Source organism: Musca domestica, unplaced genomic scaffold, assembly GCF_030504385.1.
Source record: "Musca domestica strain aabys unplaced genomic scaffold, Musca_domestica.polishedcontigs.V.1.1 1, whole genome shotgun sequence".
Taxonomy (NCBI): Eukaryota; Metazoa; Arthropoda; class Insecta; order Diptera; family Muscidae; genus Musca; species Musca domestica.
Genome location: NW_026712114.1, coordinates 42553975 through 42581117, shown reverse-complemented (window position 1 = coordinate 42581117; position 27143 = coordinate 42553975). Strand labels below are relative to the sequence as shown.

Genomic DNA, 27143 nt, shown 5'->3' with positions numbered 1-27143 from the left:
AGACAAATGACATTTAAAAAGGTCATTAACATTGAGGAATTATGGGAGGAAGTCATTTGATTTTACTCCCACCGCTTTTCATTTCAAATTGAATTTTCAAAAAAAATTAAAATTATAATATCTAGACACATTCTTATGTAAGTTAACGTTAACTTCTTTATTTCTGTTTCTGTTGCGCGTGCAAGTTCGATGGCACTTAAATATGCTTGCAAAATGCTTACAATGCATTCATGTCATTCATTCGTATAAACAACAGACAAATGCTTACATTTTAAGAAACCTAACTCTAAGAAATAATAAAATCAAAAGTGCTAACGTTGCACTAAATACATTGTCCAACAAAACTTAATTTTAAGAATAAAGGAAAAATAAAGTCAGTCCCATTTTGTCACTCGAAAAAGAACGTTATGTTTAATTGGCGCCCAACGAAAAATTAAAAGCACCCAAACGGCTGCAAAGTTAATAAAGGCACCTCATGAAGCTGCAAACTGTCAACTAAAAATTAAAGCACCCAAACGGCTGCAAAGTTAATAAAGGCACCTCATGAAGCTGCAAACTGTCAACTAAAAATTAAAGCACCCAAACGGCTGCAAATTAATAAAGGCACCTCATAAGCTGCAAACTGCTAACTAAAAACATCAAAACCTGTGGAAGAAGGCACCTCATAAAGCTGCGTACTGGTAACTAAAAACATCAATAACCTGTTGAAGAAGACACCCTATAAAGGCTGTAAATCAACACTAAATCCCCAAAAGCTGTGGGAAAAACTTGTGGAGTACGAGAGAGTCAACGACATCCAGCCGGCTCAAAAGATTGAAGACACCCCCTTAGTAGCAGAAGCAAAAAGGAATACGGAGAATCAACAGGAGACGGCATGCTCTACAAAGTTTTATTGTAAGTTTAGAAAAAAAAGTGATAGTGTTTAAGTGAAGAAAAAAAAACTAAAAACATTGATAAAAACAACTTCCCTATTATTAATTTTGAAAAGTTAAAACAAAACAGACGGCATGCTCTATAAAGTTGTATTGTAAATTTAGAGATAAATAGTGATAGCGTTTAAGAAAAAAAAAAACCCAAAAACTAAAAACATTGATAAAACAATTTTCCTATTATTAATTCTGAAAAGTTAAAACAAAACAAAATTGTAAAAATATAATCTGTGTTCTAAAAGGTTAGCAACTAAATAGTGATCGTTTAAAATGTCCAACCCCAATAACCTCATCCGACCACCCATCCTTAACGTCAATAACTCCGACGGACAAAATAATAACGGACAGAATAATAATAACAATAATAGCGCAATAAATTCAGCAAACATGGAACAAACCATTGCCAGAATCTGTGCACAGCAATGCCAAATTGCCATAGCCCAATTTTTAAGACCTAGTTCAGACATAGCAGGCGAAGACGAAACTATCGACGTCAGATATAGAGAAAACTTGACAGATTTAGATAAAGTACCCGACGTAGTGAGAAGCTTGAGAGAATTTTCAGGAAAAGCATCGGAATTCAGCTCTTGGAAAAAGAGTGTCGAAAGGATCCTTAAGTTATACGAATCTACAAAAGGTACCCCAAAATACTTTGCCATCCTTAACACCATAAGGAATAAAATCATCGGTAATGCCGATGCGGCCTTAGAGTCTTACAATACACCCCTTAATTGGAGTAGTATTTCAAAGTGTCTAACGCTTCACTACGCAGATAAGCGTGATCTTACGACACTAGAATATCAAATGACAACCTTAATACAAGGTAACAACAGTATCCAAGATTTTTATCAAGAAGTGTATTCACACCTTACGCTTATTATGAACAAATTGTCATGTCTCGATGTAGGTAAAGAAGCTCTAGATATCCTAGCCCAAACTTATAGGGATAAAGCTTTAGACATTTTCATAAGAGGACTAAAAGGACAAATGTCAATTCATCTTGGCATGAAAGAACCGACGGATCTCCCACAAGCACTACAATTATGTCTCAAAATGGAAAATCAATTCGCTAGAGCACAATTTGCTAACTCACACAATCCAACAGTTAAAAATAATAGACTAAATTTTCAGAAACCACCCCATCCAAAAACTCATTTTCAAAATACGAATCAGATGCCATTTTACCCACAATTGGCATATTTGCCACAACACTCTGGTGTTCGACAAAATAATTCTAATCCTCCTATTTATCCTCGTAATAATTATAATCAACATAATTACCCCCAAAATCAAAATTTGCAACCACCAAGACCAACAGCACCAAAACCTCAGCCCAAGCCTGAGCCGATGGAAATAGATGCTTCCATGCAATCCCGAGCTGTTAACTACATGAATAGGCCAGCACAAAATAATAGATTTTATGGAAAGAGACCATCAGAACATTCTGACCAATTTAGGAGACCTGATAAGGCACAAAGAAATTTTCATGTAGACACAGATGAATTAGGTCCCACCGCTGAAGAATACGAAACAATGTTAGAGCAGTATGAAAATCAAGAACAATTATCTGATCTCAATGATTACATAAAAAATCAATATGATGTTCTTGACAACGATGACAAAGAAGATACACAAGAATTCGTAGATATTCAATTTTTAGATTAACGAATTCGTCCTTACCTTATTTTGAATGTAGGACGAATTCAGGGCAAATTCTTAAAATCTTGATTGATACGGGTTCAAATAAAAACTATATCCAACCTGGACTTATAAAAAATCCTTTAGAAAATAAAACCCCGTTTTTTGCAAACTCAGTAGGAGGAAAAACAGCAATAACACAACACACTTTTATTAATCTTTTTGACAAAAATTGTTGCCCTCTACAATTCTTCCTTTTACCAACCCTTAAATCTTTTGACGGAATTTTAGGAAACGTCAAAAGACTACATGCTTATAGACAATAGAATAAAAGTGAAAATAAAGCAGAAATTATCTAGATCTGTGAACACTATCGACCTTAGGACAGACCATTTAACCCCACAAGAGAAACAAAAATTAGATCTAGTGATCCAAAGGCATAAATCACTCTTTGGGGAACCAAATCAAAAACTTACTTACACTACGACAGTAGTCGCCGATATTCAGACTACCAATGTCGAACCAGTTTATTCAAAATTTTATCCCTACCCTATGCATTTGAAAGGAGAAGTAGAAAAACAAATAAAGGAACTCCTCGATCAAGGTATAATTAGACCTTCACGGTCACCATATAATTCACCCATCTGGATCGTGCCAAAAAAATCGGATGCATCAGGCAAAGTGAAATACAGAATGGTGATAGACTATAGAAAATTAAATAAGGAGACAATTCGAGATAGATATCCCATCCCAGAAATAAATGAAATCCTACCACAAATAGGAAAAAATAAACTGTTTAGTGTATTAGATTTAAAAAGTGGATTTCACCAAATATTACTTAGGGAAAGTGATAGAGAAAAAACTGCCTTTTCTATTAATAATGCAAAATACGAATTCACTCGACTTCCATTTGGTTTGAAAAATGCTCCGTCCATATTCCAACGAGCCTTGGACGACATTCTTAGGGAGCACATTGGCAAAATATGTTTCATCTATATGGATGATATAATAATATTCGCAGAGGATGAAGATTCACATCTCAAGAATATTTCAACCATATTCGAGACATTAGAGAAAGCCAATATAAAGGTACAACTCGACAAATGTGAATTTTTGAAAAAAGAAGTTGAATTCCTAGGTTTCATAATATCCGATTCCGGTATAAAAACAAACCCAAAAAGGGTTGAAGCAATAGAAAAATTTCCACTTCCGTTAACACTAAAAGACTTAAGATCATTTTTAGGACTTTGTAATTTCTACAGACGCTTTATTAGAGATTATGCCAAAATTTCTAAACCTCTGACAATATATTTAAGGGGGGAGGCAGGACGTGCGTCCAAATACGTTTCCAATAAAATGGCTATAGATCTCGATCAAGAAGCAGTAGAAGCTTTTAATAAATTAAAGAGAATATTGTCATCGGAAGACGTAATATTGGCATATCCCGATTTTAATAAAGAATTTGAACTTGCTACTGACGCTTCGCACTATGCAATGGGCGCAGTGCTTTCACAAGATAATAAACCAATTGTATTTTTGTCTAAAACTTTCAAAAAGGAAGAGGAACATTATGCAACAAACGAAAAGGAGATGCTTGCAATTACTTGGGCTCTCAAATCCCTCAGAAACTACCTTTACGGTTCTGCCAAACTTAAAATTTATACCGATCACCTTCCACTGACATATGCATTGAATAATAAAACAGCTAATTTCAAGCTAAGAAGATGGAAAGCCTTCCTTGAGGAATTCAATTACGAATTACTATACAAACCCGGTAGTACAAATGTAGTTGCCGATACACTATCAAGACCTCCTAAAGAACCAGAAGAGATAAATGCTCTGACTTCGACCCAACACAGTCATGAAAGCTCATCTCATAATTTAATACAATACACTGACGCTCCGATAAACGCATTTAAGAATCAAATTCTCATCTCTTCAGAAGATGATGAACCATCTTATAAATTTGAAATTGTCTTTCCAACTTATCACAGACATACTATAAATGAACGAAATATTACACCAGAATTTCTCAGAGACATTTTGAAGAAATATTTAAACCCATCGGTAACAAACTGCTTAAAGACTAATGACGAAATCTTGGGAGTATTGCAAGAAGTGTTCCGTGATAATTTCACACAATACAAAGTCAAATATTCAAGACAAATGGTAACCGACTTGAAAAATGATGAAGACCAAGAAAACAAGATTATTGCTGAACATAATAGAGCACACCGAAATAGCGTAGAAAATAAAGCACAGTTATTGACAAAGTACTACTTTCCCAGAATGCAAGCTAAAATTAAGAAAATAGTCGATCAACGTAAAGTTTGCAAAGAAAACAAATACGATAGACATCCTAATAAGATAGGCCTACAGGAAACACCTATCCCACAAAATCCTGGACAGATTGTTCACATAGACATTTACATAACCGAAAAGACATCCGTATTGACGGCTATAGACAAGTTTTCTAAATACGCTCAAGCAAAAATTCTGAAATCAAGATCAGCAGAAGACATTAAAGAACCACTTAGGGAATTAGTCATATCCTTTGGAATTCCTGAAATAATAGTTATCGACAACGAAAGATCTTTTAATTCCAAAGCAATAGTGTTCATGTTAGAAAATCAGTACAACATCAAATTGTTCAAAATCCCGCCGTACAGTAGTACTGTAAATGGGCAAATTGAGCGGTTCCACTCTACACTGTCAGAGATAATGCGATGTCTAAAAGCACAGAACTTACACAAATCCTTCTCAGAGCTTTTACATAGATCCATTTACGAATATAATAACACAATACACTCAAGCATTCAAAAGAAACCAGTTGAAGCATTTCTTGGAAAAAGGGCAAACATGAGTCAGGATGATATAGAGAAAGAAAGATCCGAAATTGCCCAAAGGCTTAAAGAAAAACAAGCAGAAGATATTAACTACCACAATAAGAAAAGGACTCAACCAAAAACCTATACGCCAGGAGAAATCATATTCGTAAAAGAGAATAGGAGACTTGGGACAAAGTTAAGTAAGGCATACAGACAAGAAATAGTAAAAGAAAACCAAAATACAACTGTTATTACAGAATCAGGAAAAACCGTACACAAAAACAATATCAGAAATTAAGAAATCAAATATTTTCAGATTTTTATTCGCCACGGCGACCGCCTATGTCAAGATTTTGGACTATACAAACTCTCAAATTGTTGCGTTTGATTCCGGTTTGGCAAAAATTCAAGATGGTAACTTCAGGATAATTCATATCATTGACATCGACAAATATCAAGAAACAATAAATTCCCTACAAAACATCCTTTCCCAGAACATAACCAAACACCATTTCCTTCATCCCTTCCTAACCCATGAGCTGATAGAGATTCAAGGATACTTGGACCGTTTGAAGCCAAACGTGAAAAATAAACGATCATTGAATTTTATAGGTTCAGCGTGGAAATGGATTGCTGGAAATCCAGACCACGATGATTTTGAAATAATAACTCAGAAAACTAATGAAGTTCTAGAAAACAATAATAAACAAGTTGTAATTAACAAATTGTCATTGAGAAAAATTAATGAGTTAACACAAATAACTAATGAAATAATAAAAAGTATAAATTACAGTGATGTAAACAGAGATAGATTAAGTTCAAAATTAAAATTTAAAATAGAAATATTAAAACAAGAAATTGTAAATATTCAATACGCTATCCATTGGGCAAAAATAGGAATTGTAAACTCATTCATACTTTCATCTGACGAGATAAATATTATTAAAAATATAATTGAAAAAGATTCAATACCGTTTGTTAATGTAGAAGAAATCTTTGAATTTGCTCAAATAAAAATCGCAACTAATAATCAATCTATCATTTATATTATTAGAATACCAATGACAGACAACAAAGTTTGTAATAGATTATTACTTAAACCTATAAAATTTGAGAAGTTCGTCAATAAATTAAAATTCGAAAATGTAATAATGTGCAAACAAGATTTAAAATTATACGGAATCAAGAGTGAATGCATGAAATACAATAATATAAGTATCTGTAATAGCATAAACTTAGAAGCTATAGAGAATAACACCTGTATTTCTAATTTGTTAAATAGCAAGACATCGAATTGCACGGTAACTGATAACAAAACAGTACCAACAGTTGAAGAAGTTTCTCCAGGAGTAATCCTGTTAAATAATTTCAATGAAACAATCCTAATAAATAATGTTGCACAAAGACTTATTGGATCGTATGTCATCCAATATAGCAACACTACACTAAGTATTTCCGACAAATCATATTCCTTTTTTGAAATAAGCCATATTCAACCATTACCGGCGATTCTGCAACCTAGGGAGTCTGTTCTCAGTATAGAAGAGACGCTCTCTTTAGAGTCAATTAAAGAAATTCAAATTAGTAACACAAAAGCCATAAATTTATTGGGAGGCAAATACGAGTGGGGTCAAACCACAAATTTTGGACTTACCTCCTTCGCGATAATATTGATAATCGTTTTCATTATAAGGTCCAAGATCTGCAAAAGGGGAAAAGAAATTATACTCACCCCGTCTATAGCAGATTCATGTCCGTATGACGCACGTAATCGTGTTCCTATGCCGGAAGTAGTGGAATTGCCGGGAATACGAAGAATTTCTCATATTCCCTATTTTTGACCGATCGAGGACGCTCGGTTTAAAGAGGGGAGGAGTTAACGTTAACTTCTTTATTTCTGTTTCTGTTGCGCGTGCAAGTTCGATGGCACTTAAATATGCTTGCAAAATGCTTACAATGCATTCATGTCATTCATTCGTATAAACAACAGACAAATGCTTACATTTTAAGAAACCTAACTCTAAGAAATAATAAAATCAAAAGTGCTAACGTTGCACTAAATACATTGTCCAACAAAACTTAATTTTAAGAATAAAGGAAAAATAAAGTCAGTCCCATTTTGTCACTCGAAAAAGAACGTTATGTTTAATTTGTATGCTTATGTTTAAAAATAAATATCAAAAACCCATTCATCACACAAACCACATAAAATTATTTATCAACCAAGTGGGGTACACAAAACCGCAGACGAAAAACCGCAGCCATGATACGTCTGTGAGTGTCTATTTTCCTTATTGGAATCATGAAATAATTAAAAATCCATAAGGAAAACGCTTTTGTCTAAATAAACGTTCAATTTAACAAGACGCCATTTGAATATTAATGGGATTGGAAAATTAAATGACTATTGGATATTGATAGTGCGTCACAATATTTATGCGATGATGCATGTGAAGGTATGTATGAAGTGCAGATGCGTAGATTGCACTAACGTATCCTATTTGAATGTACTTATTGTGCTGTAACTATAACTCAACTAGAAATAGAAATCCAGCACAAAAAAAAACAGTGACAAACTTAAGGGGATTGAAGAGGAATATTTTATTTGTAATGAACCAGAATTCGGAACAGTTAAAACCCCAAAAAAAATCAAAAAAAAAAGTTCTTAAAAGTATTGAATAATTGGGAGATCCCGTTATAGTGATAATTTCCAATATATGAGATTCCAAATTGCCAAAGGTTCCTCTAAATTCCCCTTCAATCCCTTTAAGGGGAGGTTCCAAACTTAAGGGGATTGAAGAAAAATATTTTATTTGTAATGAACCAGAATTCCAAAAATGCATTTCGGAACAAGTAGTACAGTTAAAACCCCAAAAAAATCAAAAAAAAAAGTTCTTAAAAGTATTGAGTAATTGGGAGATCCCTTTAAAGTGATGACTTCAAATTCCCAAATTTCCAAAAAAAAAAAAAAATGCTGTGAAAACCATAATAATAATTTGTTTCGTTAAGTGCCGCTATATTGAAGGCTATACTATATCACAATTCTGAAGAAGCTGCTAATTCCAAATAATTCCAGGATTTTAGCAAATTTAAAGTAAGAGTGAATTACAGGTAAAAAAGCAACTAACTTTGGTCGGGCAGAACTTTTAATACCCCCACCATTTGCAAGGAAGTTGAAAAATTTCAAAAAAATTCCGAAAAATATCGCTTAAATGAAAACCGTTATATGGGGCGCTATACGAAGACATAGACCTGCATAAGTAATTATCATATAAAATCCGGTGAATAATGTCGCTAAAATCATTAAAATAACGAATAAAGGGAGGTATCGTTATATGGGGGATATGCGAAGACATGAAACTGCATACGAGACATGGAACTGCTGTAGTACCCACAACGAACTTTAAATATAATGTTTGAAACAATTCCAGTCTATAATGTCTCTAATATTATAAAAATACCGAATTTCGGGAGGTGCCGTTAAATGGAGACTATGCGAAGACGTGGACCTACATACGAAATATTTTATTATTACGAACGTTGAAACAATTCCGATAAATAATGTCGCTAAAATCATGAAAATACCGAATATTGGGAGGTACCGTTATATTTGGGCTATAAGAAAACGTCGATAAACATGACCCATTTACATAACCTGCCTGCTGGCAAAATACACACATGTGGAAAATGTTGGCCTTCTATCTCAATTCGTTCGAAAGATAGCGTGATTACTACAGATCTGCTGATCCAGAATATAGGGTCTATCTTTGTATTTTTGACGTTAACAGATCCATCATATAGGGTCTATCACGAGTATTTCGAGGAGTTACAAAAGGAAAGACAAAACTAAAATAGCCTCCATATATTGGTGGAGGGTATAAAAATGGCTAGAGGAACAAACATATAAGGTCCAGACATGTCTACCATAAAAGTATATGTAACAACTTGAAAAAAAATAATCGCTTTACTTTAAGGAAATTACAGATTAAAGGACCCACTGCAAATAAACTAAAAAAGCGAGATTAAGGCCGGGCTCAAACAAAATATTTAAAAAAATCGAAAAATAAAAAAAGTCCGAAATATTTATTGCCATATATTCGCAAATACTCCCCGAGACCTTTCATATGAGGAAGACATTTTTTTGTTTCCTTTTCTTCACATATAAAGGTACCTCTCGATTTTTCTAAAAACACTTGATATCAGGGTATACCCTTATATGACGGCTATACCAAAACGTGGACCGACATAACTCATATTTTAAATAAAAGATTCTACATACAACCTGTAGGACTGTATCAAATTTGAAAGTTCAATCCTCTATGCGAAGAAAATATTTGAAGCGCTTTTTGTATGGTTACGACTATACGGGTGAGATGAAAAAACTGCAACCAACTTCAGACTGCTGTCATTTCTAAGCCACTCGTACGACAGCTGTTAAAATTATTCCAGTGACAGCTCATTATATTGTTTACAAGCGTACAAAAGCATTTTGGTGAGAATTTTCCAGAAAAAAAGTTATTCGCGGTGGAATTCAAGCGTGATAATTTGTGATGGAATTCAAGCGTGATATATATTTGGCTGGGAAACTAAAAGTGGCTATCGTTGGAGCACTCCAGCATTTTAATATGAATAAATCTTTTGTGTCTCGTACCGTGTTACTGGTAGACTAGCACGACGTCAAAGAAATGGACGGAAGAAAACAGTAACATCAGCAGAAATGGTGCGAAAATAAAGAAGCGACTTTATCGAAACCCGCGTCGCAGTCGCCGAAAAATGGCTCTTGACCTGAACATATCACAATATTCCATTCGGCAAATATTGAAAAATGAGCTCGGAAAAATGTGCCATTGAAATTCAAAAAAAAAAAGTGCAAGAACTTACACCGCAGCAGAAAGAAAATAGACCCAAAAGAGCTAAAAAGTTTGTTCGCTTGGCCGGAAGTGGTGAACTGCCGATGGGAAACATTCGTTGTCCAGCAGTTTGTAAACAAACAAAATGATCGTGTTTACTTGCCAAAGAGGTCAGCTGAGGTCAACCAGAACTCAAGCGGCGACCATGGGCCACTATAACAGCAGATGATCGCTCTCCGCTCGTATTAATCGACCGTGGCATCAGAATAAATGCCGAATTTTATTGCGAAAATATTCTGCACGGTTTATTAAAGCCTTGGGCAAGCAAACATTTTGGTCACAGACCTTGGACATTTCAAACAGAACTCAGCCCCATCGCTCTCAGCAAGCGCCTCCCAAGGATGGTTTTAAAAAATGCGGTTCCTAGTTTCATTTCCAGCGCACAATGGCCACCAAAATGTCCGGATACCAATCCATTGGATTTTAGAAAACAAGGTTGGCACTAAAAAATACCAAAGTGTCGATCACCTCAAGCAAGCGCTTCGCCGGGAATGGGCCAAAATGCCGCAGAGCAAAATTCGGGCAGCGTGTGACGGTTTAATTGGTCGTTTGAAGGTCATAATTCGTGCCAAAGGTGACCAATTCGAACAAATCTAAACCGACATTTTTTGCTTTCATTCAATAAAATTAAAAAAAAAAATGTTAAAATTATGCCGTTTGACTTTGATGCAGTTTTTATACCCTCCACCTTGGAAAGGAGGGTATATTAACTTTGTCATTCCGTTTGTAACATCCTTAAATATTCGTCTTAGACCCTATAAAGTATATATATTCATAATCAGCATAAAATTCTAAGTCGATTTAACGACGTCTGTCTGTCTGTCTGTCTGTCCATCTGTCTGTCTTTTGAAATCACAATACAGCCCACATTATTTGACGTAGAGCGCCAAAATTTAGCAGAGCTATTTGCATTGTGTCTAGGATGGTTGGTATTGAAAATGAGATATATCGGTCCACGTTCTGGTATAGTCCCCATATAACGGTACCTCCCGATATTCGGTATTTTAGTTTTTTTTGCCAAATTTTTTCACGGATTTGTTTAAAAATTGGTATTTTTGGGTCATAATGGCTTCCAGCTCCGGTGGCGAAACATTGCATGTATGGGTCCATGATTTGGTATAGCCCCCATATAACGGTACCTCCCGATATTCGGTATTTTGATGGTTTTTGCCACATTTTTTCACGGATTTGTCTAAAAATTGGTATTTGTTGGTCATAATGGGTTCCAGTTCCGGTGGCGAAACATTGCATGTATGGGTCCATGATTTGGTATAGCCCCCATATAACGGCACCTCCCGATATTCGGTATTTTGATGGTTTTTGCCACATTTTTTCACTGATTTGTCTAAAAATTGGTATTTGTGGGTCATAATGGGTCCTAGTTCGTGTGGCGAAACATTGTAATTATAGGTCCACGTTTTGGTGTAGCGCCCATATAACGGTACCTCCCGATATTCGGCATTTTAATGGTTTTTGCCACATTTCTTCTAATGTTTCTTTTACCCTAAGGTGGAGGGTATTAAAAGTTTGCCCCGGCCAAACTTAATGTTTTTTGTACTTGTTTTCATCTCATCCTGTACTTTGACTTGCGTTATGATTACTCGAATAGTTGATCCTTTATGAGTCTCACATAAAAGTGACAGATTTGGGCTATACCGACTACTTCATACACCTTTCCATGAGAAATGTAGTAATTTTAAATATATGTAGTGGACCGAAGTATTCCACTTCATTTAATACTGAAAAAATATTGGAATGAGCATGAGTATTTCCAAGTTGATGCGAATAAATAATCAACATTTCAACCTTTTGTGAGGGAGGTACCAGAAGGAGTGAGCCAATGAATTCTATTTTCACATCAGATATCAGGTAACCAAGTTTTAAACGAATCGCGGATTTGTTTCTCAAATTATAAGAGATATAAATATTGAAAATTGTGACCCTTTGATATATTTCATCTTCACACATGATTATGTGTTGTAGAAATATTGGAATGTGTGAAATTATGAAGGGAAATGGATGCTTACTATGCATTTTGGTTACCGAACATGTTAACCATTTGTGGGGGAAGAATCGGAAGGAATGGATCGATACATTCCATCTTCGTACCAGAAGGAATGGATCGATACATTCCATCTTCATGCCTGGTCTTGTATTAGCAGAAATATGGGGAAGTGCTAAGTTTGCAAAAGATGCTCATTTCGCGTTTTATAAGCTTCATAGTTATTCAAAATTTTGACCCCTTCTGGGGGAGGTACCAGAAAGAGTGGTCTGATATATTTCATCTTCACACAACATTGTTGATAGAAAGATTGTGATGTGTGAAATTTGAAAGGGGATCGGATATATATTTTGCAAATTATAAGAGATATAATTATTTTAAATTTTCTCCCCCTTTCTGGGGGAAGTACGAGAAGGAGGGGACCAACATATTGCATCTTAACACCAGATCTTATATAAATGAAGTGCCAAAATTGAAGAGGATCAGATGGTAACTTCGCATTTTATAAGAGTTATAATGATTCCAAATTTTGACCCTTTGTGTGAGAGGTACATGTTTGGGTGGACCGGTATTTTCGATTTTCTCACATGACCTAGAACTAATACAAGAATTGGGACTTTGCAAAATTTGCACAAAATGGAATGATCCTTTCTTGTTCTATAAGGAAAATAATTTTCTGTAAAAATCTTAACCTTTTGTGGGGGAGGCACCAGAAAGAGGTTGACCGATAGTTTTTAACACAAAATCTGTTATGAAGATGAAATATGTTGGAGCACTTCCTCCTCCACAAAGGCTCAATATTTTAAATAATTATATCTCTCATAAAACACGAAATAAGCAATACATAAATATATAGGCATGCCAATATATTTAGTTATTAACAAAAGATTTGTTGTGACGATGGGTTATATCGCTTCAGTCCTTCTGATACCTCCCTCACAAAGGGTGAAATTTTGAATAGCCATGAAGCGAAATATGCATTTGATTGGTTTCAAACTCGTCACACATCAATATTGCTATTAACACATGGTCTGTTTTGAAGATCTTAGATATCGGCCCACTCTTTCTGGCCCCTCCCCCACCCCAAAGGGTCAAAATGTTGAATAACCGAAAATATCATGAAACGGAATTGATCATCCATTATTCTTCAAATCTCGCAAATCCCAATATTTTTACTAAAACAGTATTTGGTGTGAAAATGGAATATATAGTGGCTCTCCTTCTGGTCGGAGAGACCGATATCGGGAACAAAATGAGAAATATTTTTTAATTCGAAATTAATTCGAAATCATAGTTACTCAAAAGCCATATAATTTGATCACAGAATTTTTCCAAAATCGTAACGTAACGATGATTTTATTTGTGTTCTTCTCTCTTTTCTTTTATGGTTGTAAAATATGTCCATATATAACTTCGAATTCCCCATGCGAAAGATAGAACACAGGAAGACTTAAAAATCGCAGCACACTTACATGAAATCTTCAATGTCAATGACCTGAGTGTATTGACATGGTTCCTGGTTACTGTACGGACCATAACCGTAACAATAGGCATAGGTCCATGGCTGGTTGCCTTGACAGGGTATCGAGGGACGCGATGCACCGGGCTGTGGTACATGACCGGCATAATAATTGTTTACATGGCCATGTTGTTGTTGCTGGGACATGTTATTAAATGCGATCAGTGGTGGTTGTTGTTGTTGTGGCCATTGACGCTGGAATGTTGGTGGAGTTTGATAGACAACAGCATGGGAAGAAGGATGCTGTTGCTGATGCATAATTTGTTGTGGTGGTCTATTAAAATCACTGGCATTATTGCCAACATTATTTGGTGTTGTTGGGTAGGCAATTTGTTGTTGCTGTTGTTGTAGTGGTGGTACATGAGCCACCATTAATGGCTGTTGTTGTTGTTGATGTGGCTGATCACAACGACGATACGGATGATGACGCGGAATTATGGCCATATTTGACTGATTACAATTAACCATTTCGGAATTTGTATTGAACGACCCATGTTGCTGGGGTGGTGGTTGATGGTTCGAAGGCCATACCAACGCTTGGGAATTCTGAGTAAAATTTACACACTGCTCACTAGAGGGCGATATGTTGCCATCACACATTTGCGGGCCATTGCCACAAGATGGCGCTGTGGCATAATTCACATTTGTTGGTGTTGTTGTCACATATTGTTGATTTTCCTCGGCACAATCGTTGTAGATGTCGTCATAGAACGTGGTTTTATCATTTCGGGGAAAATAGCAATTTTCCCATTCACTGCATGAATTAAACATGCTTTGTTTTTTGTTTTTCTTTTGTTGTTGTTGTTGCTTTCTTCACTCTCTGTTGTTTATTCTTTTGAAACAATATATATTTCTTTTTTCAATGGCGATAAGAGATAATCTTTATTTTAGCGCGTAATTTTTTCTTTCTTTCTTTCATTCCAAATTCACTTTTTATAAACAAAGATTTCATTTTTTTTTGCTATTTGGACATTTTGAAAATATATTTTTGTTTGAAATTTGTCACTGAACACCTATAACCGTAGTTCAGTTTCAAAATCGAATATTTCGTTTTTGTTGTTACATTGGCTACGATTTCCGCGTCCAATACCAAACGTTTATACACAACCTCACGACAAATTTCAAATGAGCCCGAAAACATTGCTCGGACCTCAAGGTACTCCCTTGCTTCCATTAAATAATTTGTATTTGTATTTAACATACGATCGCTCCGGAGACCGACGAGCATTGTCTTCTTCTTAAAAAAAAAATATTATCAAACAAAAACTAAGTTAAAATATAGAAAAAAAAATCATATTAAATAAAAAAATAAGTCCCAAGAATTTTAACAACAAAATTTCTATATTTTGATATTCGAAACAAACAAACAACAACAACAACCACAACAGCCTCAGGTGAATAGACGTTAAAACACAAAGACCTTAACTGGGTGAAATGTTTTTCCATCCATCCAATAACACCGCATAATTTGGGAAGAGGGGGGTGAGAAAATCGGTGACAAGGACAGTGGCGCTCGCATTCGCCAGCAAATCACCAAGCAGGCCAGTATGAAAACAGAGTTCCGTTATCATTTAAAACTAGAAAAGCTTAACTGATAAGATACCGCCGACAAACCGAAGACCGATCCACTGGAAACTGTTCGTCTAACGAAATCGTGAATGAGTGAGTCGCCACTTAGTCAAAGTATTCATGTTAACACATTAAAATTATGAATGGAGGAGGAGGATACTGGGTTGCTGGGGCATTCTGGAAAGAGAGAACACCCTACAGTATAAAGGTAAACTTTTGTGGATTAGGGATTTATACGGCACTTTGATGGATTTCTGTAGCTACAGAGTATTCTATAAAATAGAAGACCGATTGAGGGCCTTCAATAAAATACAATAAAATTAATAATATGAGTGGAGGAGGAGGAGGAGACTGGGTCGCTGGGGCATTCTGGAGAAAGAGAACACCCTACAATATAAAGGCAAACTTATGTGGTTAAAGGGTCTCTATAGAATAGAGTACCCTTTAAGGGTTTATACGGCACTTTGATGGATTTCTTTAGCACAGATAATTCTATAAAATAGAAGACCGTTTAGGGTCTTCAATAAAATACAATAAAATAGAAGACCTATCTTCTATAGAATAGGCCCTTTAAGGGTCTTCTATAGAATAGAGGACCCTTCAAGGGTCTTCTATAGAATAGGGGGCCATTTAAGAGTCTTTTATGGAATAGAGGATCCTTTAAGGGTCTTCTATAGCATAAAGGACCTTTAAGGGTCTTCTATAGCACAGTGGACCCTATAAGGGTCTTCTATAGAATAGAGGACCCTTTAAGGGTCTTCTATAGAATAGAGGACCCTTTAAGGGTCTTCTATAGAATAGAGGACCCTTTAAGGGTCTTCTATAGAATAGAGGACCCTTTAAGGGTCTTCTATAGAATAGAGGACCCTTTAAGGGTCTTCTATAGAATAGAGGACCCTTTAAGGGTCTTCTATAGAATAGAGGACCCTTTAAGGGTCTTCTATAGAATAGAGGACCCTTTAAGGGTCTTCTACAGAATAGAGGACCCTTTAAGGGTCTTCTATAGAATAGAGGACCCTTTAAGGGTCTTCTATAGAATAGAGGACCCTTTAAGGGTCTTCTATAGAATAGAGGACCCTTTAAGGGTCTTCTATAGAATAGAGGACCCTTTAAGGGTCTTCTATAGAATAGAGGACCCTTTAAGGGTCTTCTATAGAATAGAGGACCCTTTAAGGGTCTTCTATAGAATAGAGGACCCTTTAAGGGTCTTCTATAGAATAGAGGACCCTTTAAGGGTCTTCTATAGAATAGAGGACCCTTTAAGGGTCTTCTATAGAATAGAGGACCCTTTAAGGGTCTTCTATAGAATAGAGGACCCTTTAAGGGTCTTCTATAGAATAGAGGACCCTTTAAGGGTCTTCTATAGAATAGAGGACCCTTTAAGGGTCTTCTATAGAATAGAGGACCCTTTAAGGGTCTTCTATAGAATAGAGGACCCTTTAAGGGTCTTCTATAGAATAGAGGACCCTTTAAGGGTCTTCTATAGAATAGAGGACCCTTTAAGGGTCTTCTATAGAATAGAGGACCCTTTAAGGGTCTTCTATAGAATAGAGGACCCTTTAAGGGTCTTCTATAGAATAGAGGACCCTTTAAGGGTCTTCTATAGAATAGAGGACCCTTTAAGGGTCTTCTATAGAATAGAGGACCCTTTAAGGGTCTTCTATAGAATAGGGGAACCTTTAAGGGGTCCAATGCCCAGTCAAATAGATACCCAGCGCGTATGAATTATAGGTTCAAAGTACGTTTTAAGACCATCATAACTCAAAGCAGATGTCTTATTTAGTTTGAAATAGTAATTTCAGTTCCAGTGATTTTGACTTTGAACATCGACATAATAAATGACTAAGCTATTTATATAAATAGAAATCATGAAACTGTATACATTTATGTATGACGGATGCCTATTAAAATAAATAAAATAGACAGACATATGATAAGATAGCTTATGGCATAGCAAGTACATAGTAGCAAAAACTTAAATAAATATTAAAAAGAAATTGTTCGGAGTATTGAAAATGGAAATCTTTTTGGTATTTCCAATTTAAAAGTCTTTCAAAGAAGATTTCTGCAAGGTCTGATGTCTATAGAAAATCGCTGAAAGGTCTTCGGTTTACATAACTGTAAATAGTTCATCTGTGAAGTCTTCTGCCTATAGAAAATCGTTGAGAGGTATTCTGTGAATCAAAACGTTAATAAAATCCAAAATAATCATCCGATTCCCTTCATATTTCACACATCCCATTATTTCTACTAACACAAGATCTGCTATGAAGATGGGAAATATCGGTCTACTCCTTCTGGTACTTCCCTCACAAAGGGTCAAAATTTTAAATATCAATGAAGCTCATAAAACACGAAATTAACATTCGATTCCTTTCAGACATGGTACATCTCAATATTTCCATCAACACAAGATCAGTAATAAAGATGATAGAGATCGGACTATTTCTTCGGGTACCTCCCTCCAAGAAAGCGAAATAGACATCCAACTCTCTTCAAATTTCACACATACACACATTTTTTATAACACAAGATCTATTGTGAAGATGATATATACCTGCGAACCCCTTCTGGGACCTCACCCACAAAGGGTCAAAATTTCCAATACTTTTATCTGTCATAACTTGCGAAACAAGTCAGCGATTCTTTACAAATTGGTATATCTAAAAATTTCTCTCAGCCAGAAACCAGATATGAATACGGAATTTAAGATTTCGAAAAAATTGCACATAAATGTTTAATTTTTTTGTAATTTTTTCCATACCAATATTTTTATCAGTATTAGATAAAGTATTGCAAATCTTAATATTTGAGTCAGTTCTAGGTCTGGTATCTCAAGCACATTTTAACATTTTCTAAAAATCATCCCACATCTTATGTAAAGTGAAGGAAGTAGTCGATATAGCGCAAATCTGAAAAATTTTAAATTGCTTTGTTTTAATTTTTCGAAAATTGATATCAAAGTCTTTTTTAAGCAAGGATTTAATTGTAGAATGTTTCTTTAAACCTACAAAATGAGTCATGATGTGCCTATACATGATGGCGAGGAGCGTGCGCTGAAAGTCGTTGGCCCTAGCCCCTTCCAAAATGATCACCTTCCTGCATTTTTCACATTTTAGTCAGTCCCACTTTGAAATAGTTTCAAACTATGGACCTACCCAGAATAACTTTCATTTTAATTACAGTATATTTTTTTTGCCACGACGATCCTCGTTCACGTGGATAGAAATATGTTTGTCATACCCTCCCATACAAACTAATCCAAAACGCTTCGCTAAGAAAATAAGGCATAAGTTCACATACCATTGAGCAGGAGAATATACTGGTACAAACAACAATTGAAATAACAATAAAAGATTATATTTTAATGGCATTTTAATTTATTAGCCTGCATCAGCGTAGTCTAATCTACATATACATGGTTAATAAATTCAAACGTTTTCATTTATTATGGACAAAGTTTATTCACAATTTTCAATTAATATGAAATTGTAAACAAAATATTAATTAGTGTTATGTTTTGTTTTATTATTTTTAGTCGATTTTAAGAATTAATAATATTCAATATTTTCTATAAATGGTGTAGAAAAGAGTTCTATAGGCAGTAGTTTATGATAGAAAGATAAACTTAAAAAAAATCTCATATACAGGGTGAGTTGAAAAAACTGCAACCAATTTCAGATTGCTGTCATTTCTAGGCCACTCGTCCGACAGCTTTTAAAAATATTCCAGTGACAGCTCATTATATTGTTTACAAGCGTATAAAAGCATTTTGGTGAGAATTGTCCAGAAAAAAAGTAATTCGTGATGGAATTCAAGCGTGATAATGTGGTTTCTTTATATTTGGCTGGAAAACCATAAGTGGCTATCGTTAGAGCTCTCCAGCATTTAAATGTAAATAAATCTTTTGTGTCTCGTACCATCGCTCGTTACCGTGACACTGGTAGCCTAGCCCCACGTCAAAGAACTGAACGGAAGAAAACAGCAACATCAGCAGAAATGGTGCGAAAAGTAAAGTAGCGACTTTATCGAAACCCGCGTCGCAGTGGCCGAAAAATGGCTCTTGATCTGAACATATCGCAAAATTCCATTCAACGAATATTGAAAAATGAGCTCGGGGTAAAGCCATTGAAATTAAAAAAAGTGCAAGAACTTACACCGCAACTGAAAGAAAATAGACTCAAAAGAGCTTAAGAGTTGCTTCGCTTGGCCGAAAGTGGTGAACTGCCGAATTTGATTTTCTCTGATAGGAAACACTCGTTGTCCAGCAGTTTGTAAATAAACAAAATGATCGTTTTTACTTGCCAAAGAGGTCAGCTGAAAATGTGTACCTTTTGTTGGCCACCAGAACTCAAGCGCCGGCCATGGTGATGGTGTGGGCCGCCATAACAGCCGATGGTCGCTCTCCGCTCGTATTAATCGTCCGTTGCTTCAGAATAAATGCCAAATATTATTATCTGGAGGGTGTATGAAAGCTTTGGCCACGCAAACATTTTGGCCGCAGACCTTGGAAATTCCAACAGGACTCAGCACGCGCCACCCAAGAATGGTTACAAAATGAGGTTCCTCACTTCATTTCCAGCGCACAATGGCCACCAAAATCTCCGAGTACGAATCCGTTGGGCTATTGTGTCTGGAGTATTTTGGAAAGCAAGGTTGGCACTAAAAAATACCAAAGTGTCGATCACCTCAAGCAAGAGCTTCGCCGGGAATGGGTCAAAATACCGCAGAGCAATATTCGGGTAGCGTGTGGTGGTTTGAAGGCCATAATTCGTGCCAAATGTGACCAATTCGAACAAATCTAAAATTATTCTAAAATTTGATGCTGTTTCCGACATTTTTTTGCGTTCGTTCAATAAAATTAAAAAAAAAATGTAAAAATTGTGGCGTTTGACTTTGTTGCATTTTTTATCTCACCCTGTATAGTAAGTTGAATTTATGTAGTTAAACAAACCGTGTTTGGTCAAATTACCGAATTTTTATAAAAATGAATGAAACCCTGAGCCGTACAAGCATGTCTACGATTTTTCCAAAGATATGTTGTTGTTTTTCTTAATTTTCGCGCAATATTTGATTTCCGTCGGCTGATAAGATCCAAGAACTGAATTTTCAACACAAAATGTGTCATCAACAACCTCCGATGTTATCTCACGTTTCATAAATCATAGACGCGCCACACGCACACACTTATATATCATTTTACCGAAAATTGCTGGAGCGAAAATCTCTTTTGAAATCAGAATCACAAAATGTTGGTTTGTTTAATCACGTTCTTGATTTGACCAAGTTTGTGCCTAATATTTGCATTGTTAATTTAACCGCAACAATATCAGAGCCTTGTTGTATTTAGATTTGTTACTAGAAATAATTGGAAAAGTTTGGAAGTTGTGCCCTACAAGGGGATATTTAAAAGGTCTGCTGTCTGAAGAAGAAAAAATTAATGTGTATATATACAGATCATTGGGAGGTTTTTGTCTATGGAAGTCTTTTGTCTATAGAACAAATTAAGAGGTTTTATGGAAAATCTTTGGTCTGTAGAAGATATTTCATCGTCCTTCTGCTTATAAAAGGTCTTTGAGAGTTCTCCTGTCTATCGAAAACTTTTGAGAAGTCTCCAGTCTATAGAAGACTTTTACTTATAATATGTCCACAGTAGACCTTTTGAGAAGTTTACCGTCTATAGGAGACCTTTGCGAGGTCTTTGGTTTATATAAGATCTTTGAGAGGTCTTCTATCTATAAAAATCTTTGATAGGACTTCTGTCTATAAAAGACTTTTGAGAAGTCTTCTGTATAAGATACCTTTGAGATATCTTCTGTCAATAGACGACCTTGGAGAGGAATTTTGTCTTAAGAAAACCTTCCATAGGTCTTCTGTCTGTAGAAGACCTTTGAGGGGTCTGATGTATATAAAATAGCTCTGAGAGGTCATTTCTCTATAGAAGACATTTGAATGGTCTTCGGTTAATAAAATACCTCTGTGGGGTCTTTTGCCTGTAGAAGACCTTCCTATAAAAGACCTCTTATGGACCTTTGAGTAGCATTGTGTCGACAGAAGACATTTGACAGTTCTTCTTTGTCTTTGAGAGGTCAACTGTGTATTGAAGACCTTTAAGAAGTCGTCTGTTTATGGAAAAAACTTTGAGAAGTCTTTTGTCTATAGAAGATTTCTTTGAGGTATTTTGTCTATAGAAGACATGTGTGAGGTCTATCTTCAATAGAAGATTTCTGTAAGGTATTCTGTCTATAGAAGATCTGTGTGAAGTCTTCTCTCTATGGAGATATGTATTCTGTTTATAGAAGACCCCTGTGAGGTCGCCTGTCTATAGAGGACTGTTGAGAGGTCTGTGAGGTCTTCAGTCTATAGAAAACCTCTGTGATTTGTTCCATCTATAGAAGATCTATGTGTGGTGTTTTGTCTATAAAATACCTTTTTGAGGACTTCTGTCTATAGAAGAACTCTGTGAGGTCTTCTGCATTTAAAAACTACCTTCTGTAAGGTCTTCTGTCTATAGAAGACTTTTGAGAAGTCTTCTGTCTAAAAAAGACCTTTAGGGGTTTTTCGTCTGCAGAAGACCTCTGAGAAGTCTGTTGTCTGCAGCAGACCTTTGACAGGTCTGCTGTCTATAAACGACGAGGTCTTCTTTCTATAGAACTAGGTCCTCGGATAGTAAAAGACTTCTGTGAGGTCTTCAGTCTATAGAAAACCTTTGTGAATTGAGATATTTTGTCCATAAAATACCTCTTTGAGGTCTTATGTCTAACGAAGAACTCTGTGAGGTTTTATGTATTTAAAAAAGACCTTTGTGATGTCTTCTGTCTGTAGAAGACTTTTGAGAAGTCTTCTGTCTAAAAAAAACTTTAAGAGGTCTTTCGTCTACAGAAGGCCTCCGAGAGTTCTGTTGTCTGCAGAAGACCTTTGACAGGTATGTTGTCTATAAACGTCGAGGTCTTCTTTCTATAGAAATAGGTTCTCGGTTAGTAAAAGACCTCTGTGGGGTCTTCTTTTTAAGAAGTTTTCTGTTTATGCAAGAGCTGTAAAATGTCAGCTATTTATAAAAGAGCACTTGTAGGTCTTTCGTCTATAGAAAACCTTTGATAGTTCATGTGTATATAGACGATCTTTGCGAGCTCTTATGTCTATAGAAGACCTTTGAGAGCTCTTCTGTCTATGGAAGACTTCGAGAGGTCTTCCTTTTAGAAGTCCTCTGTCTATGGAAGACCTTTGAGAGGTCTTTAGTCTATAGAAGACCTTTGAGAGCTCTTCTGTCTATGGAAGACTTCGAGAGGTCTTCCTTTTAGTAGTCCTCTGTCTATGGAAGACCTTTAAGAAGTCTTCTGTCTATAGAAGAATTTGGAAAGGTGTTTTGTCTATAGAAGGCCTTTGAGATGCCTTTCTATGGAAAATCTCTGAAAAGTCTTTGGTTTATGAAAGACCTTTAACTGTTTATAGAAGTCATCTGTAAAGTCTTCTGTCTATAGAAAATCATGGAGAGGTTTTCTGTCTATGGAAAACTTTAATAGGTCTCCTGTCTAAATATATTTCCCAAATCCATTTATGGCATCATCGAAGTTAGCAAATAGAAAATAGTCTGAAGTTCGAACATTCCAAATTAAATTTTATATTATTGTGGGTCCAAAATTTCCAAAATTTTCCAAAATTTCAAGGTCTCTGCAGTTCGGTTTCATTGACCGCAGGTGTTAGCGGTGCTACTGTCATGGTCCCTTCGTTTCCAACATTAATCACATTTTCCAAAATTTCAAGGTCTCTGCAGTTCGGTTTCATTGACCGCAGGTGTTAGCGGTGCTACTGTCATGGTCCCTTCGTTTCCAACATTAATCACATTGGCTCCTCCAACTGATATGGCAAGAAATGAAAAACATTGTTGCCAATTGCTATTATATCGGCTTTAGATGAAGTTCCTCCATAAAATCGGCGGCATTAAAATGCAAATAGACTGTTTAATACCTGCGATTTTGGGTGTCACTTTGTCAATTGACATGATGGAATATTTTGTGATTTGTATTTTGAAGTCGATGTGATTTATTAATATCTTCTAAGACCAAGAATTTATGTGCGGTTTGTTTAGAAATATATTTCATACATATATATATATATAAAGATAAACAAACTTATTTTAAACACATTCAAAATGCAAACTTACGCTTGTGGTCGGTCAAACGCATACATACCTGCAACGAAACAAAAGAAAAAAATTATTAAAAATTTTGTATTTTATTCGAAATAAATAAATCTCTTGAATACAAATTGACATCCCACAAAGTCAATGCCCCACACAACGATTCGGTTCCATGACCAAAGAAATTATGTTCATGCCACAACATATTGGACATGCACCTTAACCCATATTTATCAATTTCATGCGTGCCTCTCCATATGTATTGCGCTGCATCCCACAGGCATATTCGAGAGAAAACAGTTACTAAAAATTAATGCTAAATGTTTTACATTGATAAGTTTTACAAAGAAAAAAAGGGGGAGCAAAACGAAAACAATGGATTGTGTGCGACCTACTTCTGGGAAAGCAAACCGCCATCGGAACTACAGAAGCAAATCTGTGTAAAAATAAAATTTAAAATTGCAACAAATATAGTACGACAGTAGCTGTGTCGTATCGACATCGCAAGAGAAAACAACAACAGCCATGGATCGATGGCTGGATGGACAAACGTGAAGACTGAAAGCCTGACCAACATATGTGTTGTGAGTCCAAATAGCCGCATGTCTACATCAACGGACAATAAAATCAATGTTCATTTAAAATAAAGGCTGGCGATAAAATACAGCAACAAGTAACAGCAAGCGCAATCGGCTAGATCGTAATTTTTATACCCTACATTTACTTTCAATAAAAAGAAAAATAAACTATAACAAGTAAAAAAGCCGGCCGGGCCGAACTTTGAATACCCTCCACAATTTAGAACGAATTTGCCAATTTTCAAAGAAATAAAATCCGTTAAAAATTCTGTTAAAATCTTAATAATACCTAATGTAGACGTTTTATTAGGGTCTATACGGCGTCGTGGACCTGCATAGGCAACTTTTGTCATAAGCATTATAATATTCAAATTCGAAACGAAAAAAATTGGTGAAAAATTTAGCTAAAATCATCAAAATACCGAATATAGGGAGGGAATATACCAAAACGTGGACCTGCACAGACAATTTTCTGTCATAGGCTGCAATATCCATTACGAACTTCATATACCAAATTAGAAGCAATCCCAGTGAATAATGTCGCTAAAATCATCAAAATACCGAATATAGGGAGGTGCAGTTGTATGGGGGCTGTATGAAGGTGTGAACCTGCACAGACAATTTTCTGTCTTAGGCTGTAGCATCCATTACGAACTTCAAATACCAAATTTGAAACAATTCCGGTGAATAATGGCTCTTATTTCACCAAAATACCGAAAATAGGGATGTACCAATATAGGGTCTGTACCAAAACGTGGACCTACATGACCCATTTTCAATACCAAAAGTCTTGCAGACATAATATACATTTAAGTAAAATTTTATCAACAGACCGACACCGCTAAATCGACATAGAATTTTATGCTGATCAAAAATATTTATTTCGAGGTGTTACAAACGGTCCTCCAACTGTAGAAGACTATCAAAAGATCTTTGGACTATGGAAGACTTTAAATGCTTTCTGTCTATAGAATGCCTTCAAAAAGTCTTCCGTCTATAGAAGACCTCCAAAGGCCTTCTTTCTAGGGAGACCTTCAAAAGGTGTTCTATAAAATGATCTTCCGTCTATAAATAACCTTTAATAGGACTTCTGTAATAGAAGAACTCAAAAAGGTCTTGTTTCTATAAAAGACTTCTAAAAGGTCTTCTTTTTACAGAAGAACTTTAAAATGTCCCATGTCTATAGAAGACCTTCAAAACACTTTCTTTTTATATAAGACCTCTAAAATGTCTATTGTCTCTTGAAGGCTATCAAAACTTCTATCATAAGGTCGTCTATAGACCTTTTCTACAGAAGACCTTCAAAAAGTATTATTCCTAAAGAAGACCTTCAATAGGTCTTCCGTCTATAGAACACCTTCAATAGGTCTTCCCTCTATAGAAAACCTTCAATAGGTCTTCCTTCTATAGAAGACCTTCAATAGGTCTTCCGTCTATAGAAAACCTCCAAAAGGTTGGTAGACCCCCTTTCAAAGGCTCTTATGTCTCTTGACGACCATAAAAATTTCTTCTGTTTATAGATGACGCTTAAAAGGCCTTCTATCCCCACAGAAGACCTTAAAAAGGTCTTCTCACCACAGAAGATCCTTTAAAAACTTCTTTCCGTAGAAGACGAAAAATCAGTATTTGTGTTTAGTTGACCTTCCATAGATCTTCCCTCTGTCTGCAAAAGATATTTTTTCAATAGAACCTTTAAAAGGTTTTCTTTTTGTAGAAAACCTCCAAAAGATCATTTTTCTATAGAAGTCTTCCAAAAGATCTTACATAGAAAGGTCTTCCGTCTATAGAAGACTTCCAAAAGGTTTTGTGCCTATAGAGGACCTTCCAAAAGTCTTCCGTGTTTAGTTAAACTTTCATAGATCTTCCGTCTCCAAAAGATATTTTTTTCTATAGAACCCTTAAAAGGTCGTTTTTCTGTAGAAGACGTCTAAAAGATTTTTTTTCTATAGAAGACCTTCAAAAGGGTTTATTTCCAAAATGTCTTTGATCTGTAGAAAAGCTTTCAAAAACTCGTATGTCTCCAGAAGACCATAAAAAATGTCTTCTGTTCGTAGATGACGCTCAAAAGGCCTTCTGGCTACAGAAGATTATTTAAAGGTCTTCTTTCCATAGAAGACGAAAAATCAGTGTTTTTGTGAAGTATTCCCCTCCTAACTACCCTTCTCTACTCTGAAAGTGTAGGGTACACAATAAAAATCATAATTTCTACAGATGTCAAAAGAAATTTGGGTCATATGCAATTTACGACGCACCAAGTCTCCACCCATTTGGCGGGAGAGAATCTCCACGGCGGCAGCATCGCTGGCATTTATTTAATATTTCTTTTAAATAAAATTTATTACCTTTTGTCTTTGCTTGTGCAGGGAGAAGCTGAATGCATTTTATTGTTTGGCGTTTATCTCCTACTATCAAAAGATTGCCATAAATTATGACAATCGAATTGAACTTTCGCTGATAATTTAAGCTTCGATTTAATGTTTGCATCAATTACAAAAAAGCGAAGGTATGAGCCGCTTAAAACAAAAACCTTTTTTAAAGACGGTAATAAGGGGTTTCAAATGTCAATTGTTTTTTATAATTTTATTTATTTACTTTTTTTATTAATATTTTTATAAGCGGAAACAGGTGGGACAGGTATTTTATATCCAGTTCGTAGAATTTTTGTAAAAGTTGTATTAACTCCCGAACATTTAAAATAGTTCCCAAGTTGTTTTTGCCGAAAAAATAAAAATGTTGTCCGTATTATATCCAAACGAACAAAAAATATAATAAAAATTAAAAATGAAATGTTTAGTCCGATTCTGTAACTCATTTTAATGACAATTTTTACGAAAATACATAAAATTCTCACTAATATGAATAGAAGAAATTATTGTTTTTCTCCCAAAGAACATAAATTATTCTATTTTGAATTTGTAAATGTCATAATTAATTTTTTCGATAAATGCTCTCATTTTTTAGGGATGGGACATATTTCATCTTATTTCTGAGAGTGATTTGAATGGAAAAAAGAACAAAAATCGTTATTGG

At 35.4% G+C, this 27143-nt stretch overlaps 1 protein-coding gene across 8 annotated transcripts in view; it reads right to left on the bottom strand.

Moving 5' to 3' along the window:
- The window catches only part of LOC101888879 (protein similar), a 365682-nt gene that overhangs the window by 313793 nt on the left and 24746 nt on the right, over positions 1 to 27143 (bottom strand). Inside the window, exon 1 of one of the 8 annotated variants that reach the window (XM_059123257.1) lies at positions 13780 to 15035. The exons of the other annotated variants lie outside the window; for them this stretch is intronic. Coding sequence (XP_058979240.1) covers positions 13780 to 14597 — 818 coding nt within the window. The 5' untranslated portion in view covers positions 14598 to 15035. Of the gene's footprint in view, positions 1 to 13779; positions 15036 to 27143 lie in introns of those variants that run through there. 8 annotated transcript variants of the gene reach the window in all.